A 25,050-nucleotide genomic window follows, 5' to 3' on the forward strand; every position below is an offset into this window, starting at 1 on the left:
AAAAAACCCCCCTCATCTAGACGCTACTAGATTCCAACACACCGGTTATTGGGAAGATGGAGGGATCACGATCCCTTTACAAAGTACATTCTCCATAAAATCTCCATGCATTCTCCATTTCCCATGCAGAGGCGTTGTTCAATGACCGGCGGTTCGCGACTGGCCACGGATGACCCGAAGTCCTTCTGAGGCTGATGGAACCCCACGAGCCGCTTGGTGACTCGGTCCACGGGGAATCCACGACCACGGCTTAAGCGCTCATGCAGACACCCGGCTCATTGCGAGAATGCATGACAACCTGGAACTTTCATTATGATGCTATTGATTTATTTTATTTTATTTGCTTTTTCTCAATCTCCAATCTCCACATCTGCGGTGATCGTTTGATTCCGGAGTCAGCTCTCCAAGCCACGTCCTGCTGCTAACCGCCCGAGAAAAAGCCAGGCGTTTCTAGACCTCGAATAATACGCTCATTTCTTTTGGATCTATCTTCTTATCACATTGCATCTTGGGAGTTGATGGATTCCCACCAATCTTGGACAGTGACAAACCAACTTTGGAGGACTGGGATGTTTCTTCTGGTTCGTTTTGCAAGGGAAGTGCATTTGGCCCCCAAGTCAGCTCTGGGGTCTATTCTCATTTGCGCCCTTTGGGGGGACTTTTGATGTTCCTACGATATCATCGTATGTGATAGCTATCTTTCAGGGTGCATGCATATGTACTTTGTTGCGGCCCAATGCTCCTTTGGGTGCTGGAATACGCACGATATCCCAGTAATATTCTCGGCAGGGTTAACCCCGGTACGTGACTACCGGTGTAGCGGCCGGTTCCCGTGTATTGGAGCGAATCGAGACAGTAAATATCTACTGACTACAGCGTAGTTGGAGAATAAAGGAGATTCAATCCATAGCGGACTACTAGTCACATCAGACATCAAATGATCCCCGGGTAGCAGCGTGAAACGGTGTAGCCTGAGCAAAAAAGGTCCCCATGGACTTGGGGCCAGAATGCGGAACATTCCGTTGCTCCGTAGATTTTCTCATTTCCTGATTCTACCATAAAAAAAGGCCCGATAATCAAACGGTGGGTATGAAATCCCGGATATAACCAGACTAGAACGGTAGGAGCGGGTCTTCCTGTGCAGTCAACACGTTTAGAGCCCACCCTGCGCAACATCTAATGACCAACCTGACTGACATGTAGATATGCCATGCTGTGACCGAATTTGCCGTAGAATATCATCAATCAGCGAGAACTGTTCACTCGGTGGTCATCAGTTTCGTCCTCGTCTCCCGAAAACCCATCTAAACTGTCACGATGTGCCTTATTGTGACTAGTGCTTTCCAGAGTGTCGTCAGCTGCGATGGAAATACCACGAGCACCCCACCGGTTGTGGTTAGATTGACCATCCGCCCCTTCCTCCTCGTCTTGAAGGTGCTGTTCTTCGTCTGTAGAGGCTCGCGAGGCCCGGAAATTCAGTACACGATTCACCAGCCAACTGTTCCCATAGTCCTCGGAGTCGATGACACCGCCATTGCGAAGCTTGACTCGCTGGCGCGAATAGTACACCCACGCAAAGTCGACATAAAAGGCAGTCTGTACAATGCTAAATACGACCGCGATCCAATCATAAAAGGGCTCCTTATTGGAAAGGCGGACGATCCAATTTAGGATGTAGAATGCTCGGTAGGAGCCCAGAGCAAGCAGGTAGTACGAGTCGATCACCGTCGGGACAGTGGTCTGGCGAAGGAGAAGGAGCTGCGGCAAAACACACACAGACTCCAGAATGATAGAGAAAGCCCAGCAAAACTAAGTGATTGGATCAGTTAAGCTGTACCATATGAACACTTCCGGCTTGTTCAACTTACCTCAAGAAACCAGTAACCAGAAGAGTTGCTGTCGGACCTGTCGAAGAGCCAGATGGAGATAGGGGCCAAAACAAGGGACCCTACCACAGACCACAAAGCGAGCTTCCAAGCTCGCTCCCTTTCTCTTGTCCGTGGGTACACCTTCATCATCAGGAAGACCAGGTATGAGGACGAGATGAGGTAAAAGAGCTTGAAGCAGACATTCCAGATGCTGTGCCACGTGCCTCCCGTGTATGTGGATGGAAAAAGTAGATCAAGATAGCGAAATATGAAGACGAGGCCGTAAAGCAACTGCGTGAGGAGTGAGATGCCTAAATCGAATTGGTCAGTAAGCTCTGCATGGTACCTAGGTAATCGGTTTATACAAAGGTATACGAACCCTCGGCGCTCTTATTCCTGTGAATAGCCCAGAGCAGGATAAATATTGAGCCTGCATGGGACAAATCTGCAATAATCCGAAAGACATTCCAGGTCACCATGGCTGGAGAGTTGTGATCGGACAATCAAACAATGAGTTGGAGGTGTGGACACTTGTCAAGCTATCACCATTGAGGTCGGCGCCAGGTATCTGGAGGAATGGGATAAAAAAGAAATCTCGAGTAGATTGGGCAATAAAGTACTTGTTTTCTGCGTATATACGTTCCCTAAAATGGGATTAACGTCCAGGAAGATACAATGAGTGAAGGTATATGGCGCTGTTAGAGTGACTGGGGGAGTTCGTTATCCGCAATCCACATGAGCTCGGGCCGCGTGTCCTCTCACGTGAGGTTGACGTCAGCACGTAAATCGCGAGTAGCTGGTCAACTAGTTAGACGGCGAGAAATATGGTGAATTGATTTATGAGACAAAGGAAGAGTTGGCATTCTCGGGGTTTCTACCTGGTTGCCTAGCCTCCAGTTATGGTTGACATGTGCTGTTCAACATTGCGATCTCGATGTACATATTTGGGGTACTGACAACATGTGAAGTTAGTATATGAAACATACGGAGTAAACAATTTGACAATCGAATTGAAGGGCCAAACATACTGTGATTGATCATGCTCTTAGCAAGCCATAGTCCAGGGGTTCTCAAACACTTTTGAGGAGATGAACTGGAACAAGGAAAGATGCGGGGATGTTTAGGAGCAAATATATAAGCTTAGGAGATAAATTTTTGAGTTATCAAACCTTGATTCGAGGTTCTTCTTAAGCTTCTAGAGTGATACCGATAATCCGACATTCTAGTCAAGACCAAGATCTATTTATTTGCGCTTATGACCGTAGTGGATTCGAGAAGGCCTAGATGCCCTAGGTGATGCAGGTGACGCGGTGGGATTCCCAAAGCAGATATAATCGCTGTAACGTGAATACCTACCCAATAGTCATGATTAGCCTTGCCAATATTCCCAGAAGTAATGATTACTGATTTTGAATGAGGCTTGGCCTGACCGGAAGGATCCTACATCATCGCAGAACGGTCGAAACAGTCGGCCGGGTGAATGAGCAAGGAATTGGTCATATTGATAGAAGCCTTTGTTGTTTTAGCCTATATTCACGAATATTGGAGCCATCCGTTGAAACGCATAGAATATGTATCTTTTTTCGTTGTGTTGATCTAGGGGCTTGATATTCCTAGATTCGATAAGGCGGCCTTTTCTATTGATTAAAACGGGGTGATGCAAGTCATATTTAACCCCAGCGACTCTTGGCAGTATCTTGTTGCATTGATATACCGCACCAGGAAACATTAAGCACACCTGATCCTTTGCATGCATCATCTTCAAACCTAACCGGATATATTCGATCATTACCATTTGATATCTCCGAGTCAAACAATGCCAGGAAATTCTGTAGTCCTAGTCGGCTTGAATGAACACTAGCAATCTTGTCAATTGCCACCAATTGGAGACTAACAAGGGGATGAACTGTGTGTGTGACAAAAAGGAAATGCCAGCTGGATTCTAAGAGGCTGGGCTTCTTGAATATATACAGGCCTTTGATGAACCCCGTGCTAAAACAAAAGATAAATGCTGATAGGGTCCTCCAGACTCTCTACCCCATACCGCATATTCTATCATCAACGAATGGCACGGGGGGCAGAGAGGGGAAGTGCCCCGGTGGCTTCACACGAAACCGTCCTGTGGCTGATCTAGCCCGCCAAGTCTCGGGTTGGACGGAGACTTCTACTTCTGTCAATTGAACGATGATGATTGCGGGATGATTCCCGGGGCCACTGGATGCCTTTGCAATAATTAGGCCCTCGGGCGCATCGTTGACTCGCATTGGGCGTGTCCTGTCATCCTCGCACGGTGTTGTGAGATCTCGCCGGGTCACCGGATTCTAGAACAGGCCACTCGCGGGTTTCTTCGGCCCAAATGTCTCATGGAAGTTGCCGGACGTAGTTATCTTTGCTTCTGCATCTTGATGTCGGTCGAATTGGATCACAGGACGAGGCATAAATTGCGACAGGGCCCCTGTCCGCGCATCGGTTCCTAGGCCAGAGAAGAACGGGTTGTGGAATGCACCGGAGGGGGAGTGGTTGGAGGCGCATTTGAATCAGCACTGAATTTTAATTTGACATGAATAATCTACGTTAGATATTGGGGGAGTAAAAGATGAATATAAAGGGGGTATTCTAAGAAAGACGGAGGTATAGAGAATAATAGAGGGGTCACATAGTAGGGAAATAGTTAGAGGGCCTGGTTATAAGATGAAAGAAACCAAAACATTCGACGCATTTAACGCCTCGAAGCAATAGAAACTCGAGAATCCATATAAAATAGACGAGCTAGATAATCTATAGAATCCATATCGACTCTATCAAGTGTATCAACCGTCTCGAATGATATCTTCAGTGCTATTATTACTTTGGTTGTTGTGATATGAGGTGACTCCATCCCCGCTCTGCCTTTCCTCACAACAACTTCTCCTCTTCCTCCTTTCTCTTCTCTGTAACCTTGTCTCTCTCTTTCGCACTCTCTTGCACTCTATCTCGTTCTCCCTTCCTGGTGTTTTTAAAGTCTCTACTTTTTTTCCTGGTTCCTATCCTTAACCTTGCCTTCCCTTCAAAGTCAACCCCATCACCCAGCCTCATGTTCTCCCCATATTCGGAAGAATTCGAGGTCCCCGAATCGACGCTTCGACCATGCGATTTTGACCTGTGAGCCCTTCCCTTTGACTGCCAACCCACATAGGAGTTAAATCACTCCGGTCGGAGTCTGGACTTATCCGTGTCGCGACTTATTCATATTGTCCCTGTTACCTTTGTCAATCTGGTTCTGCCTGGGATGCGCCTGTGTCATCGTCTCTAGTGTAACGCTTCCGAGTTGACCAAGGCGCGCCAGTACCAGATCCTGCTAACCACCCCTCCCTCTACGCGGCCTTTTTTGTATGTACAGATGAATCGGCACAGGGTGATTGAAAACCGCGTGTGTCTTTCACCATGTCGTAAGTCCCTTCGTCTGTGATCTCCGTCCGGCCTCCAGCTGTAGGAGGGAGACTGGGTTGGAACTCAAGTGCACTTGGTCGCGTTCTTATTATATTGCCTTACCTCATCTTATGTTTCTACTATTCATTAACTTGTTGCCCGATTAGTTCCCCCCCGACATCTAAACGCCTCAAGACGTCAACAACCAGCGCCCCCCCGCATATGCTTTCGCAACAACAGATCCATCCATTCCACCGCGTCCCAACCTTTGAAGGCATCCCGATTCCGACTGCTTCTCTATCCCAACAAAACCCCGGCGCTTCGCGCAAACGTCCTCCTTCTCCCACGGGATCGTCAGCCATGATGACAGGCCAAGGGAACCCTTCGGGTGGTGTGATTGATGACTCCGGTGCCATTCCCACGGTTGAGTCTACGCCTAAGAAGAAGGGACGCACCAATACCCCATGGACCGCAGAGGAGGAGCAAAGGCTGAAGACAATGCGCGACGCCGGGCGCAGTTGGAGTGAAATTGCCAAGGTGCGCGCGCGGCTTTTTATAGGCTGAAACTATGGGTTGCTGACCTGGGCCTTTTTTTTCTTACCCGTCGCAGACTTTCCCGACCCGAACCGAGGGCAGTGTCAAGAAGCATTGGTATAAGGTACGCAATATTAAGCGATTTGGGTAATACCACGTCTCGTCTTACTGACACCTTGCGCAGGACATGCACTACGCGGAATTTGCCGAAGATGAGGTATGATCCCGAGTCCTTTTAATGTCCGTTGTCGCATCCGTTCCTGACGTCGCACAGTCTGTGAAGCTTCGGGAGGCGATCAAGGAGTACGAGGCGAACAAGTGGAAGGTGATCGGCCAGAAAGTGGGCAAGCCTGCCAAAGTAAGCACCGGAATCTCCTGCATGTCATTGTGCATCGCATCTAATCTCGATATTCTCCGACAGGCTTGCGAACAGTATGCCAAAGAGCATTTCAAGAACGTCTGACTACCACGATGCCTCTGACGAAGTGATGATATTGTTTTTCTTAGCATCTTTTATGAATTTGGCATTCTCTCCTCCGGATTCCCTGCAATTCCAGAGCGATGCAAGTTTCATCGGTGGCCGCTGGAGGCCACTGATTTTACAAGGCAGATGGAGTTGGTGATCTGGAATATTTTTCAATATTATTCTCGAATTTCTTTTATATGCGCTATATGAACACCTGCGCATTTTGTTTTGCGATCCGTCATGTTTCCCTTCCCCCTCCCAGGCGTTGTCTGCTTTGGTTTTGACAGCGCTGCTTTTTTTTTGCGCTTTGTGTCCATCAATACCATATGATTCCCACTGGTCCCAGTCCGAGGAAATTGCAGAAGCAGAAATCAGAAACCCAATGGCTTGTGTGTTGTAACTAGTACAATAACTATGGATGTAGTATGTCAGGTAAGGTGGTGGCGGAAAAAGCCAAAGCGGGCTATCTCATTTCTTTCCCCGCGGCAATCAAATCTTTCTCCATTTTGCCCCCCCTGGAAATCGGGTGCTTGTCATATCAATTGATTACCTGCTATTACCTGCTGCTCACTTTGTTTTGGATTTGAATATCCTCTGCTTTCAAAGGTGAAATATGCCTGTGTGATTGCCTGATCAAGTCCGCTGACGTTGGTCATAGTGCCTCTTCTCTCGGAAGGTAACACAACCTGTGCCACAAAGGACGGCTATCATGAAGACGAGTAGTGTGGCAATCTCTCACGATCAAGGTATCTAGGACAAGCATCCTGCATGAAGACCGGTGTTCGACTATCGTCGTTCTGAGAATATACGGTTAAACTTGATCTGGGTAATTCCAGCGAAAGGACTCAATGCGCTTTTCCTCTCTTCAGGAAATAGGTGTGATACTAACAGAATCGCAGCATGGCTTCAGGAAATGAAATCACCACCTTAGCGGTGCACTCCAACAAGGAAGACCTGACGAAATTCGCGCCTGAAAGTCCCGGCGTGGTCAACAACGATGAGGCACTTTACCCCGAGACGACGACCAATCGCCGCAATCCCGTTGGATCACGATTGGGCTCCATTATTAGAGCTTTTGAGAACCAGCTCGTCGAGTATAATTTAGAAGCGCGTGGTATCGAACGAGTTGCCGTGGATGAGCGCATGAAGCGCAACACGTGGATGTCGTATCTGCAAATCTTCTTGCTTTGGATCTCCATTAACCTTGCACCCAATAACATCACCCTCGGGATGTTAGGGCCTGCAGTCTATGGTCTCAACTTCCTAGACTCGGCACTTTGTGCTGTCTTTGGCTCTCTAGTTGGTTCCATCGTCTCGTCTTGGATGGCCACATGGGGGCCCGTTTCCGGGATCCGAACATTGGTGCGTAGCACATATTGAATCCGTTGGACTATTATTTGATCGAGAGGGCTAATCGGTGACTAGGCATTCGGAAGGTATTCGATGGGCTGGTGGCCTAGCAAGATCATTGTTCTATTGAACCTTATTCAGATGATTGGATACGGCTTGATTGATTGCGTCGTTGGCGGACAAATATTGTCTGCTGTCTCCCCTGGTGGCATGTCCGTGGCTGTCGGTGGGTATTCCGAAAACTTCATACATCAATAGTGATACTAATCTTGATATTATAGGCATCGTGATCATTGCGGTTATCAGCTGGGCTGTTGCCACATTCGGCATCCAAGTTTTTCACTACTATGAACGGTTAGTCTTGAGAGATTATTGCCATGAGGAACAATGTCACTGACGGGCCTCATTAGATTCGCATTTTTGCCCCAAGTAATTGTGGTTTGCATCCTTTTCGGGGTGTCATCCGTGAAGTTTGACTTGTCAACCACCTCTATTGGCGATTCCCGGACAGTAGCTGGCAATAGGTGAGTCTGCTTCTTACAACTAAGAATCGAAGCCCGGTTTTCTAACATGGTCCTAGGCTATCCTTCTTCTCCATCTGTCTGAGTGCCGCAATCACCTATGCCCCACTAGCAGCCGACTTCTTCGTCTACTACCCCGAAAACACCTCTCGGCTGAAGATATTCAGTCTATGCCTGGCAGGCCTTCTTGTCTCCTTCACGATGGCCCTAGTCTGCGGCGTCGGGTTAGCCTCAGGCATACCCACGTTCCCAGAGTATTCCGCCGCCTATGAGAAAGGCCAAGGAGCACTAATCGTCGAAGGATTCGGCCCGCTGCACGGCTTCGGCAAATTCTGCTCGGTTATCTGCGCCCTAGGCCTGATCGCTAATACCGTCGCGCCCACTTACTCCGCCGGCATCGACTTCCAGATCCTCGGTCGCTACGCCGAGGCCGTACCGCGCGTCATCTGGAATACCATTGCCGTCATTATCTATACTGTCTGCGCGCTCGTTGGCCGCAGCAACCTCTCTGAGATCTTCACCAATTTCCTCGCTTTGATGGGCTACTGGGTTGTCATTTGGATTGCTATTGTCCTCGAGGAACGGTTCATCTTCCGCCTCCGTACTGGGTACAACTGGGGCATCTGGCGGGATCCGTCAAAGCTACCCATTGGCATTGCGGCTTTCACTGCCTTTATCGTTGGCTGGGTGGGCGCCGTATTGTGTATGGCGCAGCTGTGGTACATTGGACCCATTGCCAAATTGGTCGGCGAATACGGTGCTGATGTGAGTTAAATCCCATCTCCCATCATGTGTGTATTTGTTCCTAACTAATTACTCTCTAGATGGGAATTTACGTCGGGTTCTGTTGGACTGCGCTTGTTTACCCTCCTCTCAGATTCATCGAACTTCGTTTCGTGGGTCGCTGAACATTGGCTGATGGTATATGAATGATGTCATGTCTAAGCATATGAGTGGACGAGCATTGCATATTTACCTCCCTGTTGAGGCTTCGCATATACCACCGCATTTTTCTAGATACATACATGTACATTGGATCAAAAGTGATATATGGATAGACTCAAAAATACATTTTTTTTCTCTCTTTTCATCTACACCGGTATCGAAGAAGTCCTACTAACAGCACGACCGGTGATATCCCATATCATAGTAACTACGAACCCAAATAGATATAGGTCAAAAGTAAAAACCTCACCAACACTCACATTCCATCTACTAAAGCACTATAGTACAAAAGAGACGTAGGAGTCACGGAGACAGAACAAAGACAGACACGCAGCATAATGTTCACACTGTATTGGGATTTCCAAGCAACATCCAAAGAAAATCGGCACTGAAGATTTACCGGTACCAGTAGTCAGGCTTGACGTAGTCGGCGAAGGTCTTGGGCTCGACGTGAGCGGGGTGGTGGTGGTGACCGTGGTCGTCGTCTGAGGGTGATAATGTTAGCACAACCAACAGATTATCATATACTATAAGCAAAAAAGAGAGCAGGAAACATACGGGAGTGGGGGTCCTCCTCGGGTCCGACGTAGTTCATCTTGACCACGTTACCGCACTCGCGGCAGCGCTCGATGGGACGATCGCGAGAGACCTAAAAGACGCATAGTCAGTCTCTAGAGCTGGAAATATTAGCCCGGTTGGGCTTGGATAGGGCGGTCATACAGTCAGCCAGTTGACCTGGTGGGAGTCTACAGGGTAACCGGTGCAACCGGCGTACTGCTCATCACCGGCGCTGTTGACGATGATGGGGTCTTCGATTGTACCTGAATAAATCGACGCATTTTGTTAGCCAATGTCTCGGTCTTCGCCCCGAAGTAATGATCACGCAATTCCCCCGGTATTTGATCATTCATTCGGGAATTGCGATGGAAACTTGAGATATTAAGGAGTCATACCCTTGCGGGAGGCATCAAGGGGACGCATGTCGAAGATGTCAATTCCCTGCATCTTTCCGATGAGTTCCAGACGCTCAAGACCGGTGGCCTGCTCGAGATCGGTGGGAATGGTACCGGGCTTGGCACCCGGGGCAAAGAGGTCATCCTCGGTCTTGATCTCTATATATCGAGAAGATAGGTCAGCATTGTGGTTTTTGGAGATTTTTTGTAGTTATCCACTCGAGGTAGAATGACAAGCCTGGCCCGTGGCTCGGGAAAAGTATCCGCATGACCAGCACCCGAAGTTGTATAGCGTCCAATTGCACGCATATTCTCGAGTGCGTGACTATATGGATCCTTGTCGAGCCGCACAGGCCGGAAGAAAAGTAATTGACTGGCATGGGGTCGGGTAAAGCACTAACCATCGAAGGTCAAGATCTTGCCCTCCTGCTTGGGAGCCCACTTCTTGTCGCTGGCTATTAAAGTTTCACGTTAGCTGGTGGTCATAATAGAAGATTCAGACCAATTGACTGAGCATCGCCCCTTGTGGTCGGGGTGCGCGGGATTGGAGCAGTTGTGCGAAAGTCGGATCAGGCCATCTGAGGAGTCACGTACAGCGAATGACAGAGGAAGAGAAGGGCCGCTGGGCGAGGGTAAAAGCGCGGGCAGGCGAGCGCCTGGCGAGGGCGGAGGCTGTACGTTGGAGGAACATTGTCCTGGAGGTAATGGTGTGAATGACGCGGGGCGTTTGGGGCAGGAGAGGGAGTTTGGAGGTTTGAGGTTGGGCGAGTTTGAAGCCGCTTTGGTCCGACCGCCTGTGATTGGCTGGCCGGGACATCCAATAGGAGCGCGACTGATGATGAGTCAGCCCTTCTGATTGGCAGGAGCTCTCTACGGCGGCCTGCGAGGTCAATCTACGAGCGGCAGAATATCCGTTTCGGAATACCTAGGGCTTCTCTGTGTAGGGCACGGGGTGGCATGATATATTGGAAAACAATCACTTACGCCAACACGCATTATCAAGTCACAGTATAATAAACAAGTCCCTCTAAACTAACAAAACATACACTCCAACATCACTCAAGCTCTTCGGCCCTCAGCTTACACGCCGCTGGTGGTATACCAGGTCCAAGCTTCCGGGAAATGAGTGCCCATTTGTTGTCCTCATAGTCCTCCAGCGCCTTTTTCAGTTTCCGATCCTGTCCTAGGACTTAGCGCAATTCCGGTCTTTTGGTTGGGTGGGGCGCAAACATACCAAAGCATCATCCCAAACCACAGCCCTTTCCTTCAATTTGGTACAGTAACGGACTTGCAATGTTTGCTGTTTTCGCCCTGGAAAGAAGCATTCAATCTGCCTCCAGGAAAACTTCCAGTGCTCCTTCAGGGCTATCAACATCTCATCTTCCCTGTGACCGAATCTGGTCTTTGGCGCTTTTGGCTCAGGGTATGGTGCCGGCAAACCTGGAAGGTTCATGAAGCTGCGGTCGAGTGGCGGCTGTTCAGAGCCCTGGCCAGCAGAGGCTGTAGCCACCGATGCTTGGGGTGGTAGCCTATGGTGATGATGCTGTTGCGGGAAAGAGGACTGGAGGTAGTCCTGGTTCGATGTCTGGCGGGAAGATGAAGGAACGGCATGACCAGCGTACGTCAGGTCGGCCGATTCACCTGCAGGAGCCGATGGATCACCCATGGGTAGATTTTGCAAGACAGGTCGGTAACCATAATTTTGATCACTGTCTTCTCTTGCCTCGGGCTCATTGTCGGTACGTTGTCGTTTTCTGCTACCCTGAATTGGGGAGAGTCTATACCCATGTGTGTTGTAATGTGAAACCGGCTGGCGTGCGGGCGAGTGGTTCGTGATAAAAGTCGACGGAGACCCAAAGGGCGTCTGGGTTGTATCAGAGTGGTAGCGAATGCCATCGGGCCTATCTTGGAGCAACTGCGCCGCGCCGTAAGAAACGATATCCTCCCCGTTCGCATCTTTGCCACTGTCATGAGGAGTGTAGTTAACCATGAAGCCTCGGTAAGGGTCCGCTGGTGCTGTAGACATAAAAACAACACCAGGACCTGCAGCCCCAGCAAGTGCCTTGAGTAGCAGTTGGGAGATGAACGATCCCAGGGCGTTTTTATTCCCGAGTCTCACTTTCGACTAGAAAGGCAAAGAAAAGAAAAGCCTCTGCTGTTGCATAGGAGGACGATGCCAAGAGAAACTTGCCTGTATATAACCACAACAAAGACGAGAAAGGCCTCAACGCGTTGACATGCAGAAGAGGATGGATAGGATTACTTTGGGTCAAATTGTAGGCAGGTTTTGCAGAAGAATCGGTCATAAACAATGTATAGTTAGGTAAAACAACAAAGATTTTTTTCTTAGATTAAGAGCGAACGAAAAACGAAGAGAAGGACCTATCTATAACAACATCCTGGAGAGTCCTCTGGGGGAAATCCAACCGTGTGCCGGTGACCAAGTTGGAGCGTGCGCTGCCGGGCTGATTCCATCTGTCTCCAGTGGACTGGACTGCAAGAGGACTCTAAATCACCATAGTCAAGTTCTCTCGGGATACGCAGTTGTATCCCATCTTTCCGGCCATGGGGTAGTGTTTCTCTCTCTTGGGTTTCGCACAGACGCCCAACATCAAGAGGAGGGGTTCAAAAAAAACCTTCGACGCGGTAGAACCTCCCCAAAACTATTGTTGGCAAAGCGCCTATTAATGGGGATCAAAACCCAACGCAAAATATGGGACCAGGGTAGTCTAGGGTCAAGAGTCAAGAGCCGTGACAAAAGAAAAAGACACGGCAGACAGGTGAAGCCTGTCAGACTTCGCTCGGGGACATAGCAAATCAGACATCAGCTTATTCGTCGGATCGATATTCCACGTAGCTACGCCGTCCTGGAAAAGATGCGGACAAATCACATCGGCCGATTGATACGGTATAGGCTAGTCGAGTAAGCGATGGCAAGCTATTCTATTGCACCGGGTTTCTTCGGAGCTGAGGCCTGCGGGAGTCAATCACAGATGTCCAATAGAACAGAACAAAGAGGACAGGGGGATGAAACAGATACCCGAAAACAATATTGGCGTTTGGACTTGACAGCAGAGTTCTATAACGTTGGAAAGGGAAGAAAGACAATATCACAATCAGCAAAAGAGATTAGTGGAGGAGATGATCGTTAAATTGGTCACATCGACTTTTCAGCCAGACTCTGATACACTCTCTTTCGCGCCCTTCTTTCCCCGTTGGATTTGTCTGGTAGATCCGGAGATGTGATTCGGAAGGACTGCCGAATTGTGCTAGCTGCATGCTGTCATCTGTCAACAGAAAGGTCCGATGTATCAAAGCGGAGGGTTTAGGCACATATTGATTTCAATAATTGTACAGACTACATAGTTCTATTGGGCGCCTGCTTAGGCCATCACATACGTCGCGGCAATCTTCATAGGGAAAGTGGCGATGTAAGCTAGTGCCGCATTCCGAAGCCAACTGCATCCTCGTATACTTACAGGGGAGGAGGAGGGACTTACTAGGGAATAAAAAGAAATAAAGGTTGAAGTGAACAGAAAATGTATTCGCAAAAGAAAACTCGTACTGTACAAAAAAATCCACTGGCCTTTTTCCTAGGTTTTCGCTGCAATACATGAATTATGGTTGTCGTGATACAAGAACACAAATGAACAAAAAGAAATGGAACCAAAGGGGAAAAAAGACGACGCTTAGAAAAAGAAAAAAGGATTTTGCACCTGATCAGCTGCGCATGTTTACGCAAAGTTGTCAGCCCGGTCAACCCAGATGTCCTCGAGCTCGGCGAAGTTCTGGAAGTGCAGGGGACGGTGTTGGTCATCGTAGAACTTAAGAGGGGTATCAATCTTGACGTAGATAGGTCTCTTCTCCACGCTACCAAAAGAGCTGCCCATAAAGCTATAGTTCCAGACGTTATCCTCGGGCACAAGGAAATAGCCGCGGATCTTGTCACTGAGAAGCAGCTGACACTTCTCACCCATGTTGGTGGAGAAGCCTTGTGGCTGATCCGAGGTTGTGTCCTTGTTCTCTGCGCCCCACTTGTAGCCCGCCGGAGTGAGACCCCAGGCGGCAAGTGAAACGGATCCAGGAGTAAAAGAAACAGTCATGGTCACGGTCCTCTTATCCCACGAAGGATGGGCGTTCATGAGACGTGCGTGATGTGTGACATCTGCCGCAGACATGTACGGCGGCTCATTGCCAGAAACCGTATGGATAATACCGAGCGGCTCTAGATTTTGGAGATAGTCGTGCTGCGGCAACTGGTGTGGCAGCTGGACGTCTCGGGTGTTACCCACTTGTGGAATCATGACAATGGTGCGGACCTCCTTGACCTGGTCATTGTCTGGGGGGGAGCTACCGTAGATGTAGCCCGTGACCTGCACTCGGAGATCAGCGATGGTGATGAATCGCTTGAGGACGTTCTTGGGCATGATGTAGGTGTAGCCATCGTCCCGGATGTCATCAGAGGAGACATAGATGTTGTTGGACCTCGTCCGGAGATTGGAGGTCGCAATTGCACGAGTACGCCACTCTGTCTTAGATGCAAATGATTGCTGTTCGTACTGAGATGTAGTGGTGACGATAATGTCCTCACCACGAGCGTTCTGGGTCTTGGTAGTCACAGCAGTGAGCTGCTTCTGCTCTTCTTGCTGCTTCTCGATCTCCGCTGCCTGCTGTCGCTGCAGAGAAGGCGCACTAATCTCCATACCCAGGATAATATCACGAACTTCGCTACTGGTCAAGCTCTGCACGTTGACATTGTTCTTCTTGCCATAGTCATTCAAGATCAGATCACGCAATTGCACTTCGACCTTGATCCAGTCCTCATCAGACAGGGATGGCCAGATGTGATGTTCTTGAGTGATAACGGTCTTATCGGGCCGAAGAATGATCTTGGCTTTGTCGATATTGACGTGAAGAGCCCGAAGAATGAGAATGAGTCGAGAAAAGGCAGTGTACGGGGAGATAGACTTGAGCCACTCATCATACAAGTTGAAGAGTACCATCTGAGGTTCAGTGGCACGGAGAATCATATCGGCTAGTTTCTCAACCTTCATGGCGGCCTGGAAGGGCAGCTGGAGCTCAGAGGCACGAATAGAGATGTTGGGGAAATCGAGCAGATGGACCTCGAGAGGGTCAAGAAGACCCTTGCGGGTGACAATGAGCTGCTTCGGTTGCTCTTCAACGGGGAGAGACCGAATGAGAGCTGCAACTTCTTCGGCTGTCTTCCACTTGGCCAATTGACCCAGACGCTTTTGGCCTGCCCAGACACTGGTGTGGATAATCTTCAGGAACAATTGTCCAGTTCGAGGGTTGAAAATGAAGATTGCACCGTTAATGGGCTTTGTCGTCAAGTTACCCTCAAATGTCTTATGGATCGTGACGCGATAGACGTTAGTGTCGTCGATAAAGAGCTGAATCTGCGGACTGAAGAGCTCGGAGTAGTTCTGAGAATTGAGGAACTCCTGACTGCTCTCCGAGGCATACAGCTGGAGACCCTTGCGGATACGCTCACGCAAGACATACAAAGCTGGGTTAGCTTTCATGATTTTAGCCATAGCTTGCTGAACCAGAGTCTTCAGGCCTGGGAAGTACTGCCCGTAAGCCGAGAAGAGGTTGTATGCAAGATCAACACCAATCATTAATCCAGTGGCGGAAGGATAGATACTCATGCTGTCCGTGGTGTAATCGAGGTACTTAGCACGGACGTAACGTTCAATGTCGTGAGAATCGTAGTCACCATATCTGAGCTGCACGTCGATCCAGAACTTGTTTGTCGTGGTCGGCTCGTAGACGTCCTTGGTATCGAACACAAGCGAAGGTCGGGTGACATTCCACTTGTTGGTCGCGAAGAGCAAGATATCCGCACAAGAGCTGTTCATCTTGTAAGATTTACGTGGGTGAATAGTCTCTTTTTGAACGGCCTCGATGCCAAGCTGTTCCAATTCCTGATCCAGGACTTGACACAAATCCATGACCACCGATTCGTGAATCTTCTGCCACAGATGGGCACGGAAAATCTGAATCAACGAAATTTTCAGGGTGGGAATTTTGCCGTGTAAGAAGATACCAGTCAAATCAAGTTGCACCTGGAAACCGACGTAGACGTTGGCGCGGTTGATAGTCGGCGACCACCAGAGAGTGAATCGACGGTTGGGAATCTGGTTCAAACCGGACCGCTGAGCGTTGGTGAGCTTCTTGAATTTCATACTTTCTTCGAAACCACTGTTGTGCAGAACAAGGTAGTCATGGCGCAGGTAAAGCTGATCTTTGTCGACTCGGAAACCAGCCCACTCTGTCTTCTCAGATTCGAGGCTAATGTGCTCGATCTTGAAACTGTGAATTTGAGGAGATGAAGATTCGGCGCTCTGCTCAACCCTAGGAGATGTAAAGGCACTGTACATATTTCTTTCCTCAGTAGGAAGGGCAGCGAACTCGGCAGCAGTGATCTCCACGGTTTGCTTTTTGGGACCATTGGAGGCTCCCTCCCGATGGAGCACTAGAATATGATTCGGCGTCACCACGAGATCTTCTTTCTCACCGCCGATTTTGACGCGGTACAGGCGGTCGATGCCATTCACTATGTTGAATGCACGGCGAGGCTCTCTGTCGGGGCCCAGAAGTTGGTCACCTTCGCGCACGTCCTCGACATTGATCTCGGTCCCGTCGTATCGCAAGAGACGAGTTCCCTTGGCAAGACACGCTTTTTCCCAGAACAGACCTTCCCAGGATGGGAAAGCTGTCGCCTTGAACAAGGTGTGCTCGAGAATTGTTTCGACACCACCCAATGCTTGGATAACATCAGTGCGGTAGGCATTGAGGTTCCAGAGCTTACCGTCGTGTCGCTGGCTAGTCCACCAGAACGGATTGCTCTTCATCAGCTGGTATTGCTTGAACTCAGCGCGGAGTCGGAATCCCTTGTCGAAGCTGAGAGTGCTTCGATCCTTCTGGAAGAGCGTGTTAATACGGGGAAGACCACGATCCCAGCTGTCCTCTAAATCTTCCAACGTGAGACGGCGGTTCTGCTGCTGGGCTTCCATACGCTTCTGCGAGTATTCCATCCAAACACGCTGAGAGTCAATAAACTCGGCCTCCCAGGGAATGATGTATCGGAAGATATTCGGAATCAATGTTTCCTCGTCATGAGACATACCCGCTCGGAAGTGAGTAATACCAGTGTCAGTCTGCTTAGACCAGCGCTTATCACTGGTTGGGATGAGGATATGGGATCCTGAGATCATACCAAGACCTCCAAGCTCCTTAGGGGTGTAGAAGACCGCCGGGGGGAAACGAGACGGCATCTTAGAGTTCAGACCAATCTTGACTCGAGTCTGAATCTTCGTTTCACACTTCACGATAGTATCGAGAAGGTTGACAGTCGAGACAGCAGCCTCGCGATAGTAAGTGAAAAGAGCAATTAGAGCAGTGTTCCACTTGTTGGCAATCTTGGTGAATGTGGTCGAACCAGAGGACATCAGAATTTGTCGGATACGGTTATTGAACTTTTGGACATCCTCTTCGGTGACCTGGAGGAAGGCATGTGCCGTCCGTTCCTTGGTAGAGTTATCAACCAGGGACCAGACACTGTCCTTGACTGAGAACTCCTCGTTCATATTCCGCATCTTGGGGAGAATACGGACTTCGAATCCATTCATCGAGAACAGCAAGTTAGGGTTGTCTTTACTGTACACGCTAGCGAATGTATCATCCCAGTCAATGGTGGTGATGGATCTTGGGAGGCGGTTCTTCATGTCCCAGAAAACAGCACGACCAAGGTTGACATCGTGACGCATCAAGCGCATGCGACAATCGCGAGGCCAGCACTTTTTATTCTTGTAGCCGATGACGTTCTCAAAGTTAGGATCAGGATTCTCGGTCAAGAACCGCTGGATCAGGTCACGGGAGTCGTCAGCCTGGAATCGGAAGAATACCCAGATCTTATCAACGTAACGGGTATACAGGCGGATGGGGTGCCTTGTCTCAGTGGCACGATCTCTAAATTGCAAGAAATCGTTGGGACTTCCGGGAGGGCCGGCCATTTCACTGGCTCGCTGCAAGCCAAGGAGCAACAGGTCGATCATCAAGCCGTAGTACTGGAACACGAAGCCCGAGAATTGTAGACCGCGAATCAGTCCATAGCTATTGGTGTGATTCATATCCTTGTAGCTGAGTTGAACATTGTTCTTTGAGGTAATGTAGTCAGCCAGATTGTGATCCATGATCAAACGGAGCAGCCGGTTCAGCAGAGTGATATCGATCTTCTCATAGACCTTAGACAGCTCAGTCTCGATCATCACGTTCGTCTCGCCTTCGGCAGTCTCCCAGACATTGGACAAATTGTTGATGCCTTGTGTCCACTTATATGTGAGTAAAGGGGGAACCTCAGAGTCGGAAGGTTTGATCCAAGCGGGGAAGAGATGGCGCTGCTCCGCTTGGTACCAAAGGTATTGATCCAGATAAGCGTCGGTGATCTTTTCGATGGGCTCAATATCGTAGACAGGATTGATGTTGTTGTAGTTATCGTTCATGTCAATCTTGACCTCCTTGAACGCTCTCTGTGTCAGAAGGAATCGCTTAATTCTCGCCAAGGTTGTGCCAGGGGAATCATAGGCCTGTTCGATAAGAGCCAATTCCTCTCGCTGGGTTTGATTCAGTCTTCCTTTAACAGAGTACGACTCGCGCAGCCGCTCGAGTGCAAGAATCAGAATTTTGGTGTCGTGCTTATAGGAAACACTGGGGAAGGGAATTGGGGAGAACTTGCGAGACTCCAACCAATGAACCATGGTAGTGTAGATTGCAACCGCCTCTTCAGAGGAAACGTAAGGGCCGTCCTTCAAATAGTTGTGCTGACGTTCTTGCTCAGACTTGAGCCAGAGACGCGTGAGTCGACCAAGGTTCTTCTTTGCTACAGTCTTGTCAACTGTGGCACCGCGGCGAATTCTCTCTCGGTTGTAATGAGCGACAGAGATCCACCAGTCGGCCTTGCTTTTGACGTAACGAAGAATGATGTTCTCAATTGGTGCGGGCAAGCCGGGAACCTTCCAAGGAATGTTACTCTTCCAACATCTCCAGGCCTCTGATAGATGTTGCAAAACCACGTTGACCTTGTTTTGCTTAATACCCTCAGGCATCATGTCCATAAGATCGGCCATGACCGAGGCACGCAACTCGAGATCGAAATGAGATTCCACACGCTGCTTGGTAACTGTCTTGGCAACACCCTTGCTGTGACGACCCTCAAACTGACGGGAAAGCAGATTTCCAAGCCAGCGCTCAAGCAGGGGAATGATGCCACGCATGAAGAAAAGCCAGACTCGCCAAGCGGGCGCCCAGAAACCACATCCAGGGCCCTTACCAACGGGGCCGGAGTTGAATCGGTAGTAAATCAAATGCTTCAGATCCTTGCAGGAACGAATCTGGTGCATAAGCTTATACTTGTACCGATACATACCGGTAAGCTGGCCCACGTGGTTGAAGGCATAAAGAATACCATCTGCGAGCTGGAAGGCGTCTATGTTACCCAGACGATATTGGACTTGGGCATCGACGATGAGCTTAGTCAACCGGAGAATTTCACGCATCAAGTGGAAAGCATTTCCGAAGCGAGACTTCTTACGCTCCTTAGTTGTCAATGTCTTGACAGGCTTTAGATTGAAGTTGTAATCAAGGTGGAGATATGTCAAATTCTTGCGGTGAATCAGCAGGTTCAGCATGTTGAAACCCTGGCGACAAACTTGCAAACCGGCCTCAACCCAATCGATCGATGTTTGCTGGAAGAACTTAGTCGTTTTGAGAGTCTTCATGAGATTCTGCTTACTCTGGGCCTTGGGGGTGCCCTTGTGCAATTCGTTGAGAACGTAGGTCTTCAGCATCTTCTGGTACGAGACTCGGACTTTGACTGGCTGACCCTGTGGACAGTGCTCCAAGTACCATTGCTTGACCAACGGCACATCCTGTGCACGAACCATCTTGCCAGATCTCTTATCGAATGGGTGAGGGGCCCACCACAGGGCGATGGCGGACGCGGTTTCGGATGTGTAGAGTTCTTCGTCGTTAAAGAAGGGCTCAACGTCACCCGGAAGCTCAAATTCGTCGTCTTCATTATTGCCAGGCCCAAATATTTCGTCTTCGTGGCTGACGGTGATATTTTTAGGTGCGACCGAGCGGGAGGAGATCGGGTTGATGACGGGATCGAAATAGAAAGCCGGCAGGTTTGGATCCTCGGTGCGAACGTAGACCACTTGGGGATGGGAGTACCAAGCGACCTTGACGCTTCGAGGCAGGGTGTTGTAGAGAAAGGGGAAGGTGACCCGGTACTCGGTTCGAATCGGGGCACGGAAGATGATACGGTCAATGGCGTTGAACTCGCTGAAATCTTCGTCATTAGGATCGATATCCTTATACAAAGGTTCGAAGCGGGGTCCACCAGGAATGGCCACGTTGAGGGCCTTAGCTGTGAAGAAGCTGTTCAAGTCGAACATGTGGTAGTAGTTCTGGTCAACAACATCACTCAGAATCTGATGACTGAGCCGATGGAGAGTCGCCATCTGGGGAAGAGACAAATTCCACTTCTTGTAACTCGGTCCATTCACGTGGGGGGTATCAAGCAGGGGACGGTGGTCGTAGAACCATTCATAAACTGCCGCATCTTCGACCTCATCCAGTTCCATCTGAATGGGCTCCAACGGTTCAACATCTTCAATATTTTCGGACCACGAAAGAGGTGGTTCCTCGTCGTCAAATGGGGGGAAACGCATCCGCTTGAAGTGTCTCCGGTCACTCTTCTCCCGACGCATGCACATCCACATCGTTGCCCATTGGGCGTGGAAAACGGGCTCGATGACACGCGGCGTCTCATTTACTAGAGTCAGGCATCCGTTGACGTGATAAAGCACCTTAACTTCTCTTGCTGACTCCCAAGGCATGGGCATATTTTCCAACAGCTTGAGGACGGCATGTGGCATGAACTTGAGCGCACCGAGGTAACTCCGCTTCTCGTTTGTGAATTTCTTCTGAGAAACATCGCCAATATCTCGTACAATCTTTCGCAGATGCTCCGGTGGCATATCAGCCTTTTGTGTTTCGACAAATCCTGCTTTGCGCTTCTCGCCGAACCGATTGCGTTGCGTGCGCAGCCATTCATTTTTCTTCTGCGCAAATTTTGCGACATTCGGGTCGGCTGGTGGTTGGTAGCCCGGGGGCGGCGGCGCCATCGGCATAGGAGGAGCTGCACTCCATCCCGGAGGTGGAGGAGGGGGAGGCAATGAGGCCATGATCGTGATTGATGGATGGAACCCTCCCTCGTAGAGGTTGTGTTGGTTCCAAGTCGCGTCAAGCCAAGTTGGAGGTCATGTGTAGCAAGACTTTTCAGCTAGTAAAAAAGAATAATACAACTGAAAGAAAAAGAGCTAGGTGATGGCGGGATGGAAGATTAAGATGAAAACGCGACAAAGATAGAGATCCAGATCCCCTACGCGATGTGACTATCTCTGCTCCTGTTCTCCGTCGAACTTTGAGAAGTGGCGGCTCCGACTGGCACTATTCCGCATCGGGACTAGCGCAGCCTCGCCAAATCTGCGCTAGCGTCGGTTGAAGCAGAAACCCACACAAACCCATCTCGACATATTTCATTCTGCTTCACGACAACTCCGACAACTGCCGCCCTTGACCAGTTCAAGTACAGTCAAGATGACCAACAACAGATTGCAATACGTGAGTTCTATGAGAAAATACCGATTGAAAAATTATTGATCTAACTCGATTTTCAGCGCCGCCGGAACCCGTACGTTTCAAAATTCCTTCCAAGGCCACTCCCTCGCACCACCATGATCTATACGATGATTCTCATATCGGGATGGCTATCACCTTTTCAAACGAGTTATTGACGGATTTTCTTGCTTTCAATAGGTACAACACGCGGTCCAACAAGGTTCGCATCATCAAGACCCCCGGCGGCGAGCTCCGTTACCTTCACCTGAAGAAGAAGGGTACTGCTCCCAAGTGCGGTGACTGCGGCATCAAGCTCCCCGGTGTGAGTACTCCCCCGGCGTCCCTGATACATTTTTGAACGGTTGTGTGGGATATGTGCGATCGCGTGTGGGCCAACCGAACGACTTGAAAAAAAAAAACTCTGTCTGGATGGACGGATATGCGAACGAATGGCCGACCGAACAAACGCTACAATTTCCATACAACCGTCTCGCTGAATTTCGGAGTCAGATCGACTGACAATTTTTTTTTTTTTCTTACAGATCCCTGCCCTCCGTCCCCGCGAGTACTCTCAGATCTCGCGCCCCAAGAAGAATGTCAGCCGTGCCTACGGTGGCTCTCGCTGCGCTGGCTGTGTCAAGGACCGCATTGTGCGTGCCTTCCTGATTGAGGAGCAGAAGATCGTCAAGAAGGTCCTCAAGGAGTCCCAGCAGAAGGCCGCCAAGCGCTAAGCGTGCTTTTTGTCGGTGTTGTCCTTTTACGGTGGAGCGAACGTTATGGGAAAAACGGCTGGGAATGGTTCTCTTAAAATATTAAAGATGAACAGGAACAGCTAGCATGCGAGTCCAAAAAAAAGGCTCGTGGCTAAGCAAATGAATTAATTTCATTTGCCTTCATGAGAGATCCCCTGACATGTCGAATCAAGTTGTCTAAAATCATCTCCATGGTGTCTTGAATCTGCTTCTCGCATGGAAGCCTCGTACATTTCGTGCTTGTTCCGGCTAGCGATCGTGGCACTCGGTGTCTAGCTTGATGACGCGTTTGAGTAAGGTTGCGCATTATCTTTCAGGCCAGCAGCATCTGTTGATCTGCACCAGGCATAGGCACTCAGGCTTGGATATAATGTAGTCGTGAATGGTTAGAACAATAGTTTCCTGTATGTTGGCCACCGTAGCCGGGTGTAATTTGCCTATTCTCCAGGGCTGAAGTATATCTCGGTGTCGATCTCATTTATAGTTGCATTAGTACCCTCCATTGCATATACATTCTTCGGATTAGGACCCCACATGGTCTGGTCAATTACTTTAAGCCTTGCTTTTGGTGTGAACCCAAGAGGTCAACTCACTCAGCATAGTAGGTGGTCATGTAATTGAACAAGACACAGCTGTGAGTCTATATGGTGTCTAATATTTAAGGCTATCACAGCCCCTGTTGCATCAATAATGTAGGAATATATATCGTGGTTATATATAGTAGAAACTTGAGGTATTGGTCCAGGCTGTCTTTTAAAACCACAACCCTTTTTGCAGCATGAAGAGAAGAGCATGCAACATCCTTGCTGTCTATACCAACTTTTTCCCTTTTTTCTCAAATCAACTCAGAGGCTCCTATTTTGGGTGCTAAAGACACGGAATCACGGAATCCGAAAAGTTCTCGCAACCACCTAAAACAGGATTCCCAGTTCGAAAGCACCTTCATTGGACATGAACGTGCACCTCCTTCTATCATACCGATCTTCCAATGACAACAAGGCTTCACTCAAATTCGATGCTTGTTATGAAAAGCAGTGGCATTCTTTGCTAAGCAACTCACCTCGTAATCTCGGAAAGATAAAAGGGTGTCCTTACTACTACCCACTACTACAGTATAGACGATTATAAAATGTTGTCCCAATAATTGTGGGGGTCTTTTTTGTCCGCGGAGTTTGACTCTTTAGCAAATTGAGACCTCGACCAGGCATGCGTTAGGTTTAGGGTTAAATAAAACCGGCCAGGCTCTCAGGCCTTCACTACAGAGCATCTCATCTAGTTTGAGGTGTTATCCGCAACGTCATGTTGGCTAGTCCTGAATATATCGGGAAATACAATGAAAAACAATTGGTTTTCCTGCACTTAATCAATCGAAGAAAAAATCATATATAGTGGCATAATTATCCTTGATTACCGATATCTTGAACTACTCTTTCAGGCAGGAGCTTCATCTTGCAGGTTCTTTGTGCCTTGACCTCCTCGAGGCTGCATATGAGATTGGTTGAAGATACACCGAGTTTATCGCCAGCTTTATCGTTACAAGTACATGTACTACATAAAAAGGACGGTTACTTAACTTAAGGTTCAAACGGAAGTAAAATATAGTATGATGCCTTCGTGGCAGCTAGAGCAAGACCCAGTGAGCTCGGTCCGAGCGTGGGTGTTACTTGAACGCCTGGATTTATTTTCGAGATCTGATTGGTGGACATCCATCAGGTACAAAATGCGGATGCCAAATTGTCACCATCTGTTGAGGATTACGATGAAACAGAATGCGATAGATCTCCATTGTCGTGGTATGGGCGGGGAGGTTGATACCACAGGCCAGTGTTGCTGTACAAACGAGAACTTGGATGTTTCCATCCCGCAAACGCCCAACGGGCGAGGTTCGTGCGTGTTCTGTCAGAAGAATAGCAAGTCAGAATACAAGACAAATGGTTACATCATATTATATATTCAAATACAACCGCTCTATCAAAGGCTATCAACATAAACTATATGGTAAACCTGATGCGGACCGGAATATGTCTGCAAATCCCGGATTCCAGCAGGCTGGGCAACCCGTCGGCTATTAAGTACATACGCAAGTGACATTTCCGTACCCGTATCAATTGATGCCATACATATTAAAAATTAAGAGATCTGCAGAGTATATAACTTTTCTCCTGTTCCTTTCCGACATAATTCGATAGATCAAAATCGATTTAGGATGAACCCGGGTTGGGCTTGATTTGATACATATAACGTGGTCTTCTCGGATCTAGATTGAACAATGGGGCTGTGCCTGAGCTACGACTGCGCTACGAAACCTGTAGATAAGTGTCCTTGCGGAGGATAGTGACTTGAGAAGGGAATGATAATGCAAGTAGTATGTTAATATGCCCTAACTATAACACATGACATATCTACAATTGAGCTCCTATATCTTGCCTGAGATCTCCTTAGGGTTGATCTACTTGGGAACACACTCTGGTAAAAAAAAAAGAAGCTTTAGCCCCACAAAATATGAGCTAAAAACGAGGGTGTCGGACTCCGTCCTCTTGGGGAAAT

General features: G+C 48.8%; 7 protein-coding genes across 7 annotated transcripts; 3 read left to right on the top strand and 4 right to left on the bottom strand.

The window, feature by feature from the left end:
- Positions 1–1,245: 1,245 nt before the first annotated feature.
- On the bottom strand, positions 1,246–2,347 carry LCP9604111_5051 (ER lumen protein-retaining receptor; the record flags this gene model as incomplete). The annotated part of the gene is made up of 3 exons (XM_039072819.1): positions 1,246–1,809; positions 1,869–2,179; positions 2,248–2,347. The coding sequence occupies 3 exons, from the start codon at positions 2,345–2,347 to the stop codon at positions 1,246–1,248; spliced, it is 975 nt and encodes a 324-aa protein (XP_038929022.1).
- A 2,944-nt stretch (positions 2,348–5,291) lies between these two features.
- On the top strand, positions 5,292–6,273 carry LCP9604111_5052 (SANT/Myb-like DNA-binding domain-containing protein; the record flags this gene model as incomplete). The annotated part of the gene is made up of 6 exons (XM_039072820.1): positions 5,292–5,296; positions 5,444–5,813; positions 5,887–5,934; positions 5,995–6,027; positions 6,085–6,168; positions 6,232–6,273. 6 exons carry the CDS (start codon positions 5,292–5,294, stop codon positions 6,271–6,273), a joined length of 582 nt encoding a protein of 193 aa, XP_038929023.1.
- A 385-nt stretch (positions 6,274–6,658) lies between these two features.
- On the top strand, positions 6,659–9,055 carry LCP9604111_5053 (purine-cytosine permease family protein; the record flags this gene model as incomplete). Its single annotated transcript, XM_039072821.1, has 9 exons — positions 6,659–6,665; positions 6,714–6,882; positions 6,935–6,952; positions 7,176–7,638; positions 7,702–7,852; positions 7,908–7,980; positions 8,037–8,150; positions 8,207–8,912; positions 8,972–9,055. The coding sequence occupies 9 exons, from the start codon at positions 6,659–6,661 to the stop codon at positions 9,053–9,055; spliced, it is 1,785 nt and encodes a 594-aa protein (XP_038929024.1).
- A 433-nt stretch (positions 9,056–9,488) lies between these two features.
- cox5b (cytochrome c oxidase subunit IV) lies at positions 9,489–10,736 on the bottom strand (the record flags this gene model as incomplete). Its single annotated transcript, XM_039072822.1, has 6 exons — positions 9,489–9,577; positions 9,651–9,741; positions 9,813–9,913; positions 10,046–10,204; positions 10,447–10,500; positions 10,640–10,736. 6 exons carry the CDS (start codon positions 10,734–10,736, stop codon positions 9,489–9,491), a joined length of 591 nt encoding a protein of 196 aa, XP_038929025.1.
- A 364-nt stretch (positions 10,737–11,100) lies between these two features.
- On the bottom strand, positions 11,101–12,035 carry LCP9604111_5055 (SANT/Myb-like DNA-binding domain-containing protein; the record flags this gene model as incomplete). The annotated part of the gene is made up of 2 exons (XM_039072823.1): positions 11,101–11,223; positions 11,280–12,035. 2 exons carry the CDS (start codon positions 12,033–12,035, stop codon positions 11,101–11,103), a joined length of 879 nt encoding a protein of 292 aa, XP_038929026.1.
- A 1,744-nt stretch (positions 12,036–13,779) lies between these two features.
- On the bottom strand, positions 13,780–21,315 carry prp8 (U4/U6-U5 snRNP complex subunit PRP8; the record flags this gene model as incomplete). Its single annotated transcript, XM_039072824.1, has 1 exon — positions 13,780–21,315. The coding sequence occupies one exon, from the start codon at positions 21,313–21,315 to the stop codon at positions 13,780–13,782; it is 7,536 nt and encodes a 2,511-aa protein (XP_038929027.1).
- A 415-nt stretch (positions 21,316–21,730) lies between these two features.
- Positions 21,731–22,482, top strand: LCP9604111_5057 (60S ribosomal protein eL34; the record flags this gene model as incomplete). The annotated part of the gene is made up of 4 exons (XM_039072825.1): positions 21,731–21,754; positions 21,811–21,824; positions 21,950–22,073; positions 22,294–22,482. 4 exons carry the CDS (start codon positions 21,731–21,733, stop codon positions 22,480–22,482), a joined length of 351 nt encoding a protein of 116 aa, XP_038929028.1.
- Positions 22,483–25,050: the final 2,568 nt, after the last annotated feature.

The sequence above is a fragment of the Penicillium roqueforti genome, assembly GCF_015533775.1.
Source record: "Penicillium roqueforti strain LCP96 04111 chromosome Unknown scaffold_11, whole genome shotgun sequence".
Lineage (NCBI taxonomy): Eukaryota > Fungi > Ascomycota > Eurotiomycetes > Eurotiales > Aspergillaceae > Penicillium > Penicillium roqueforti.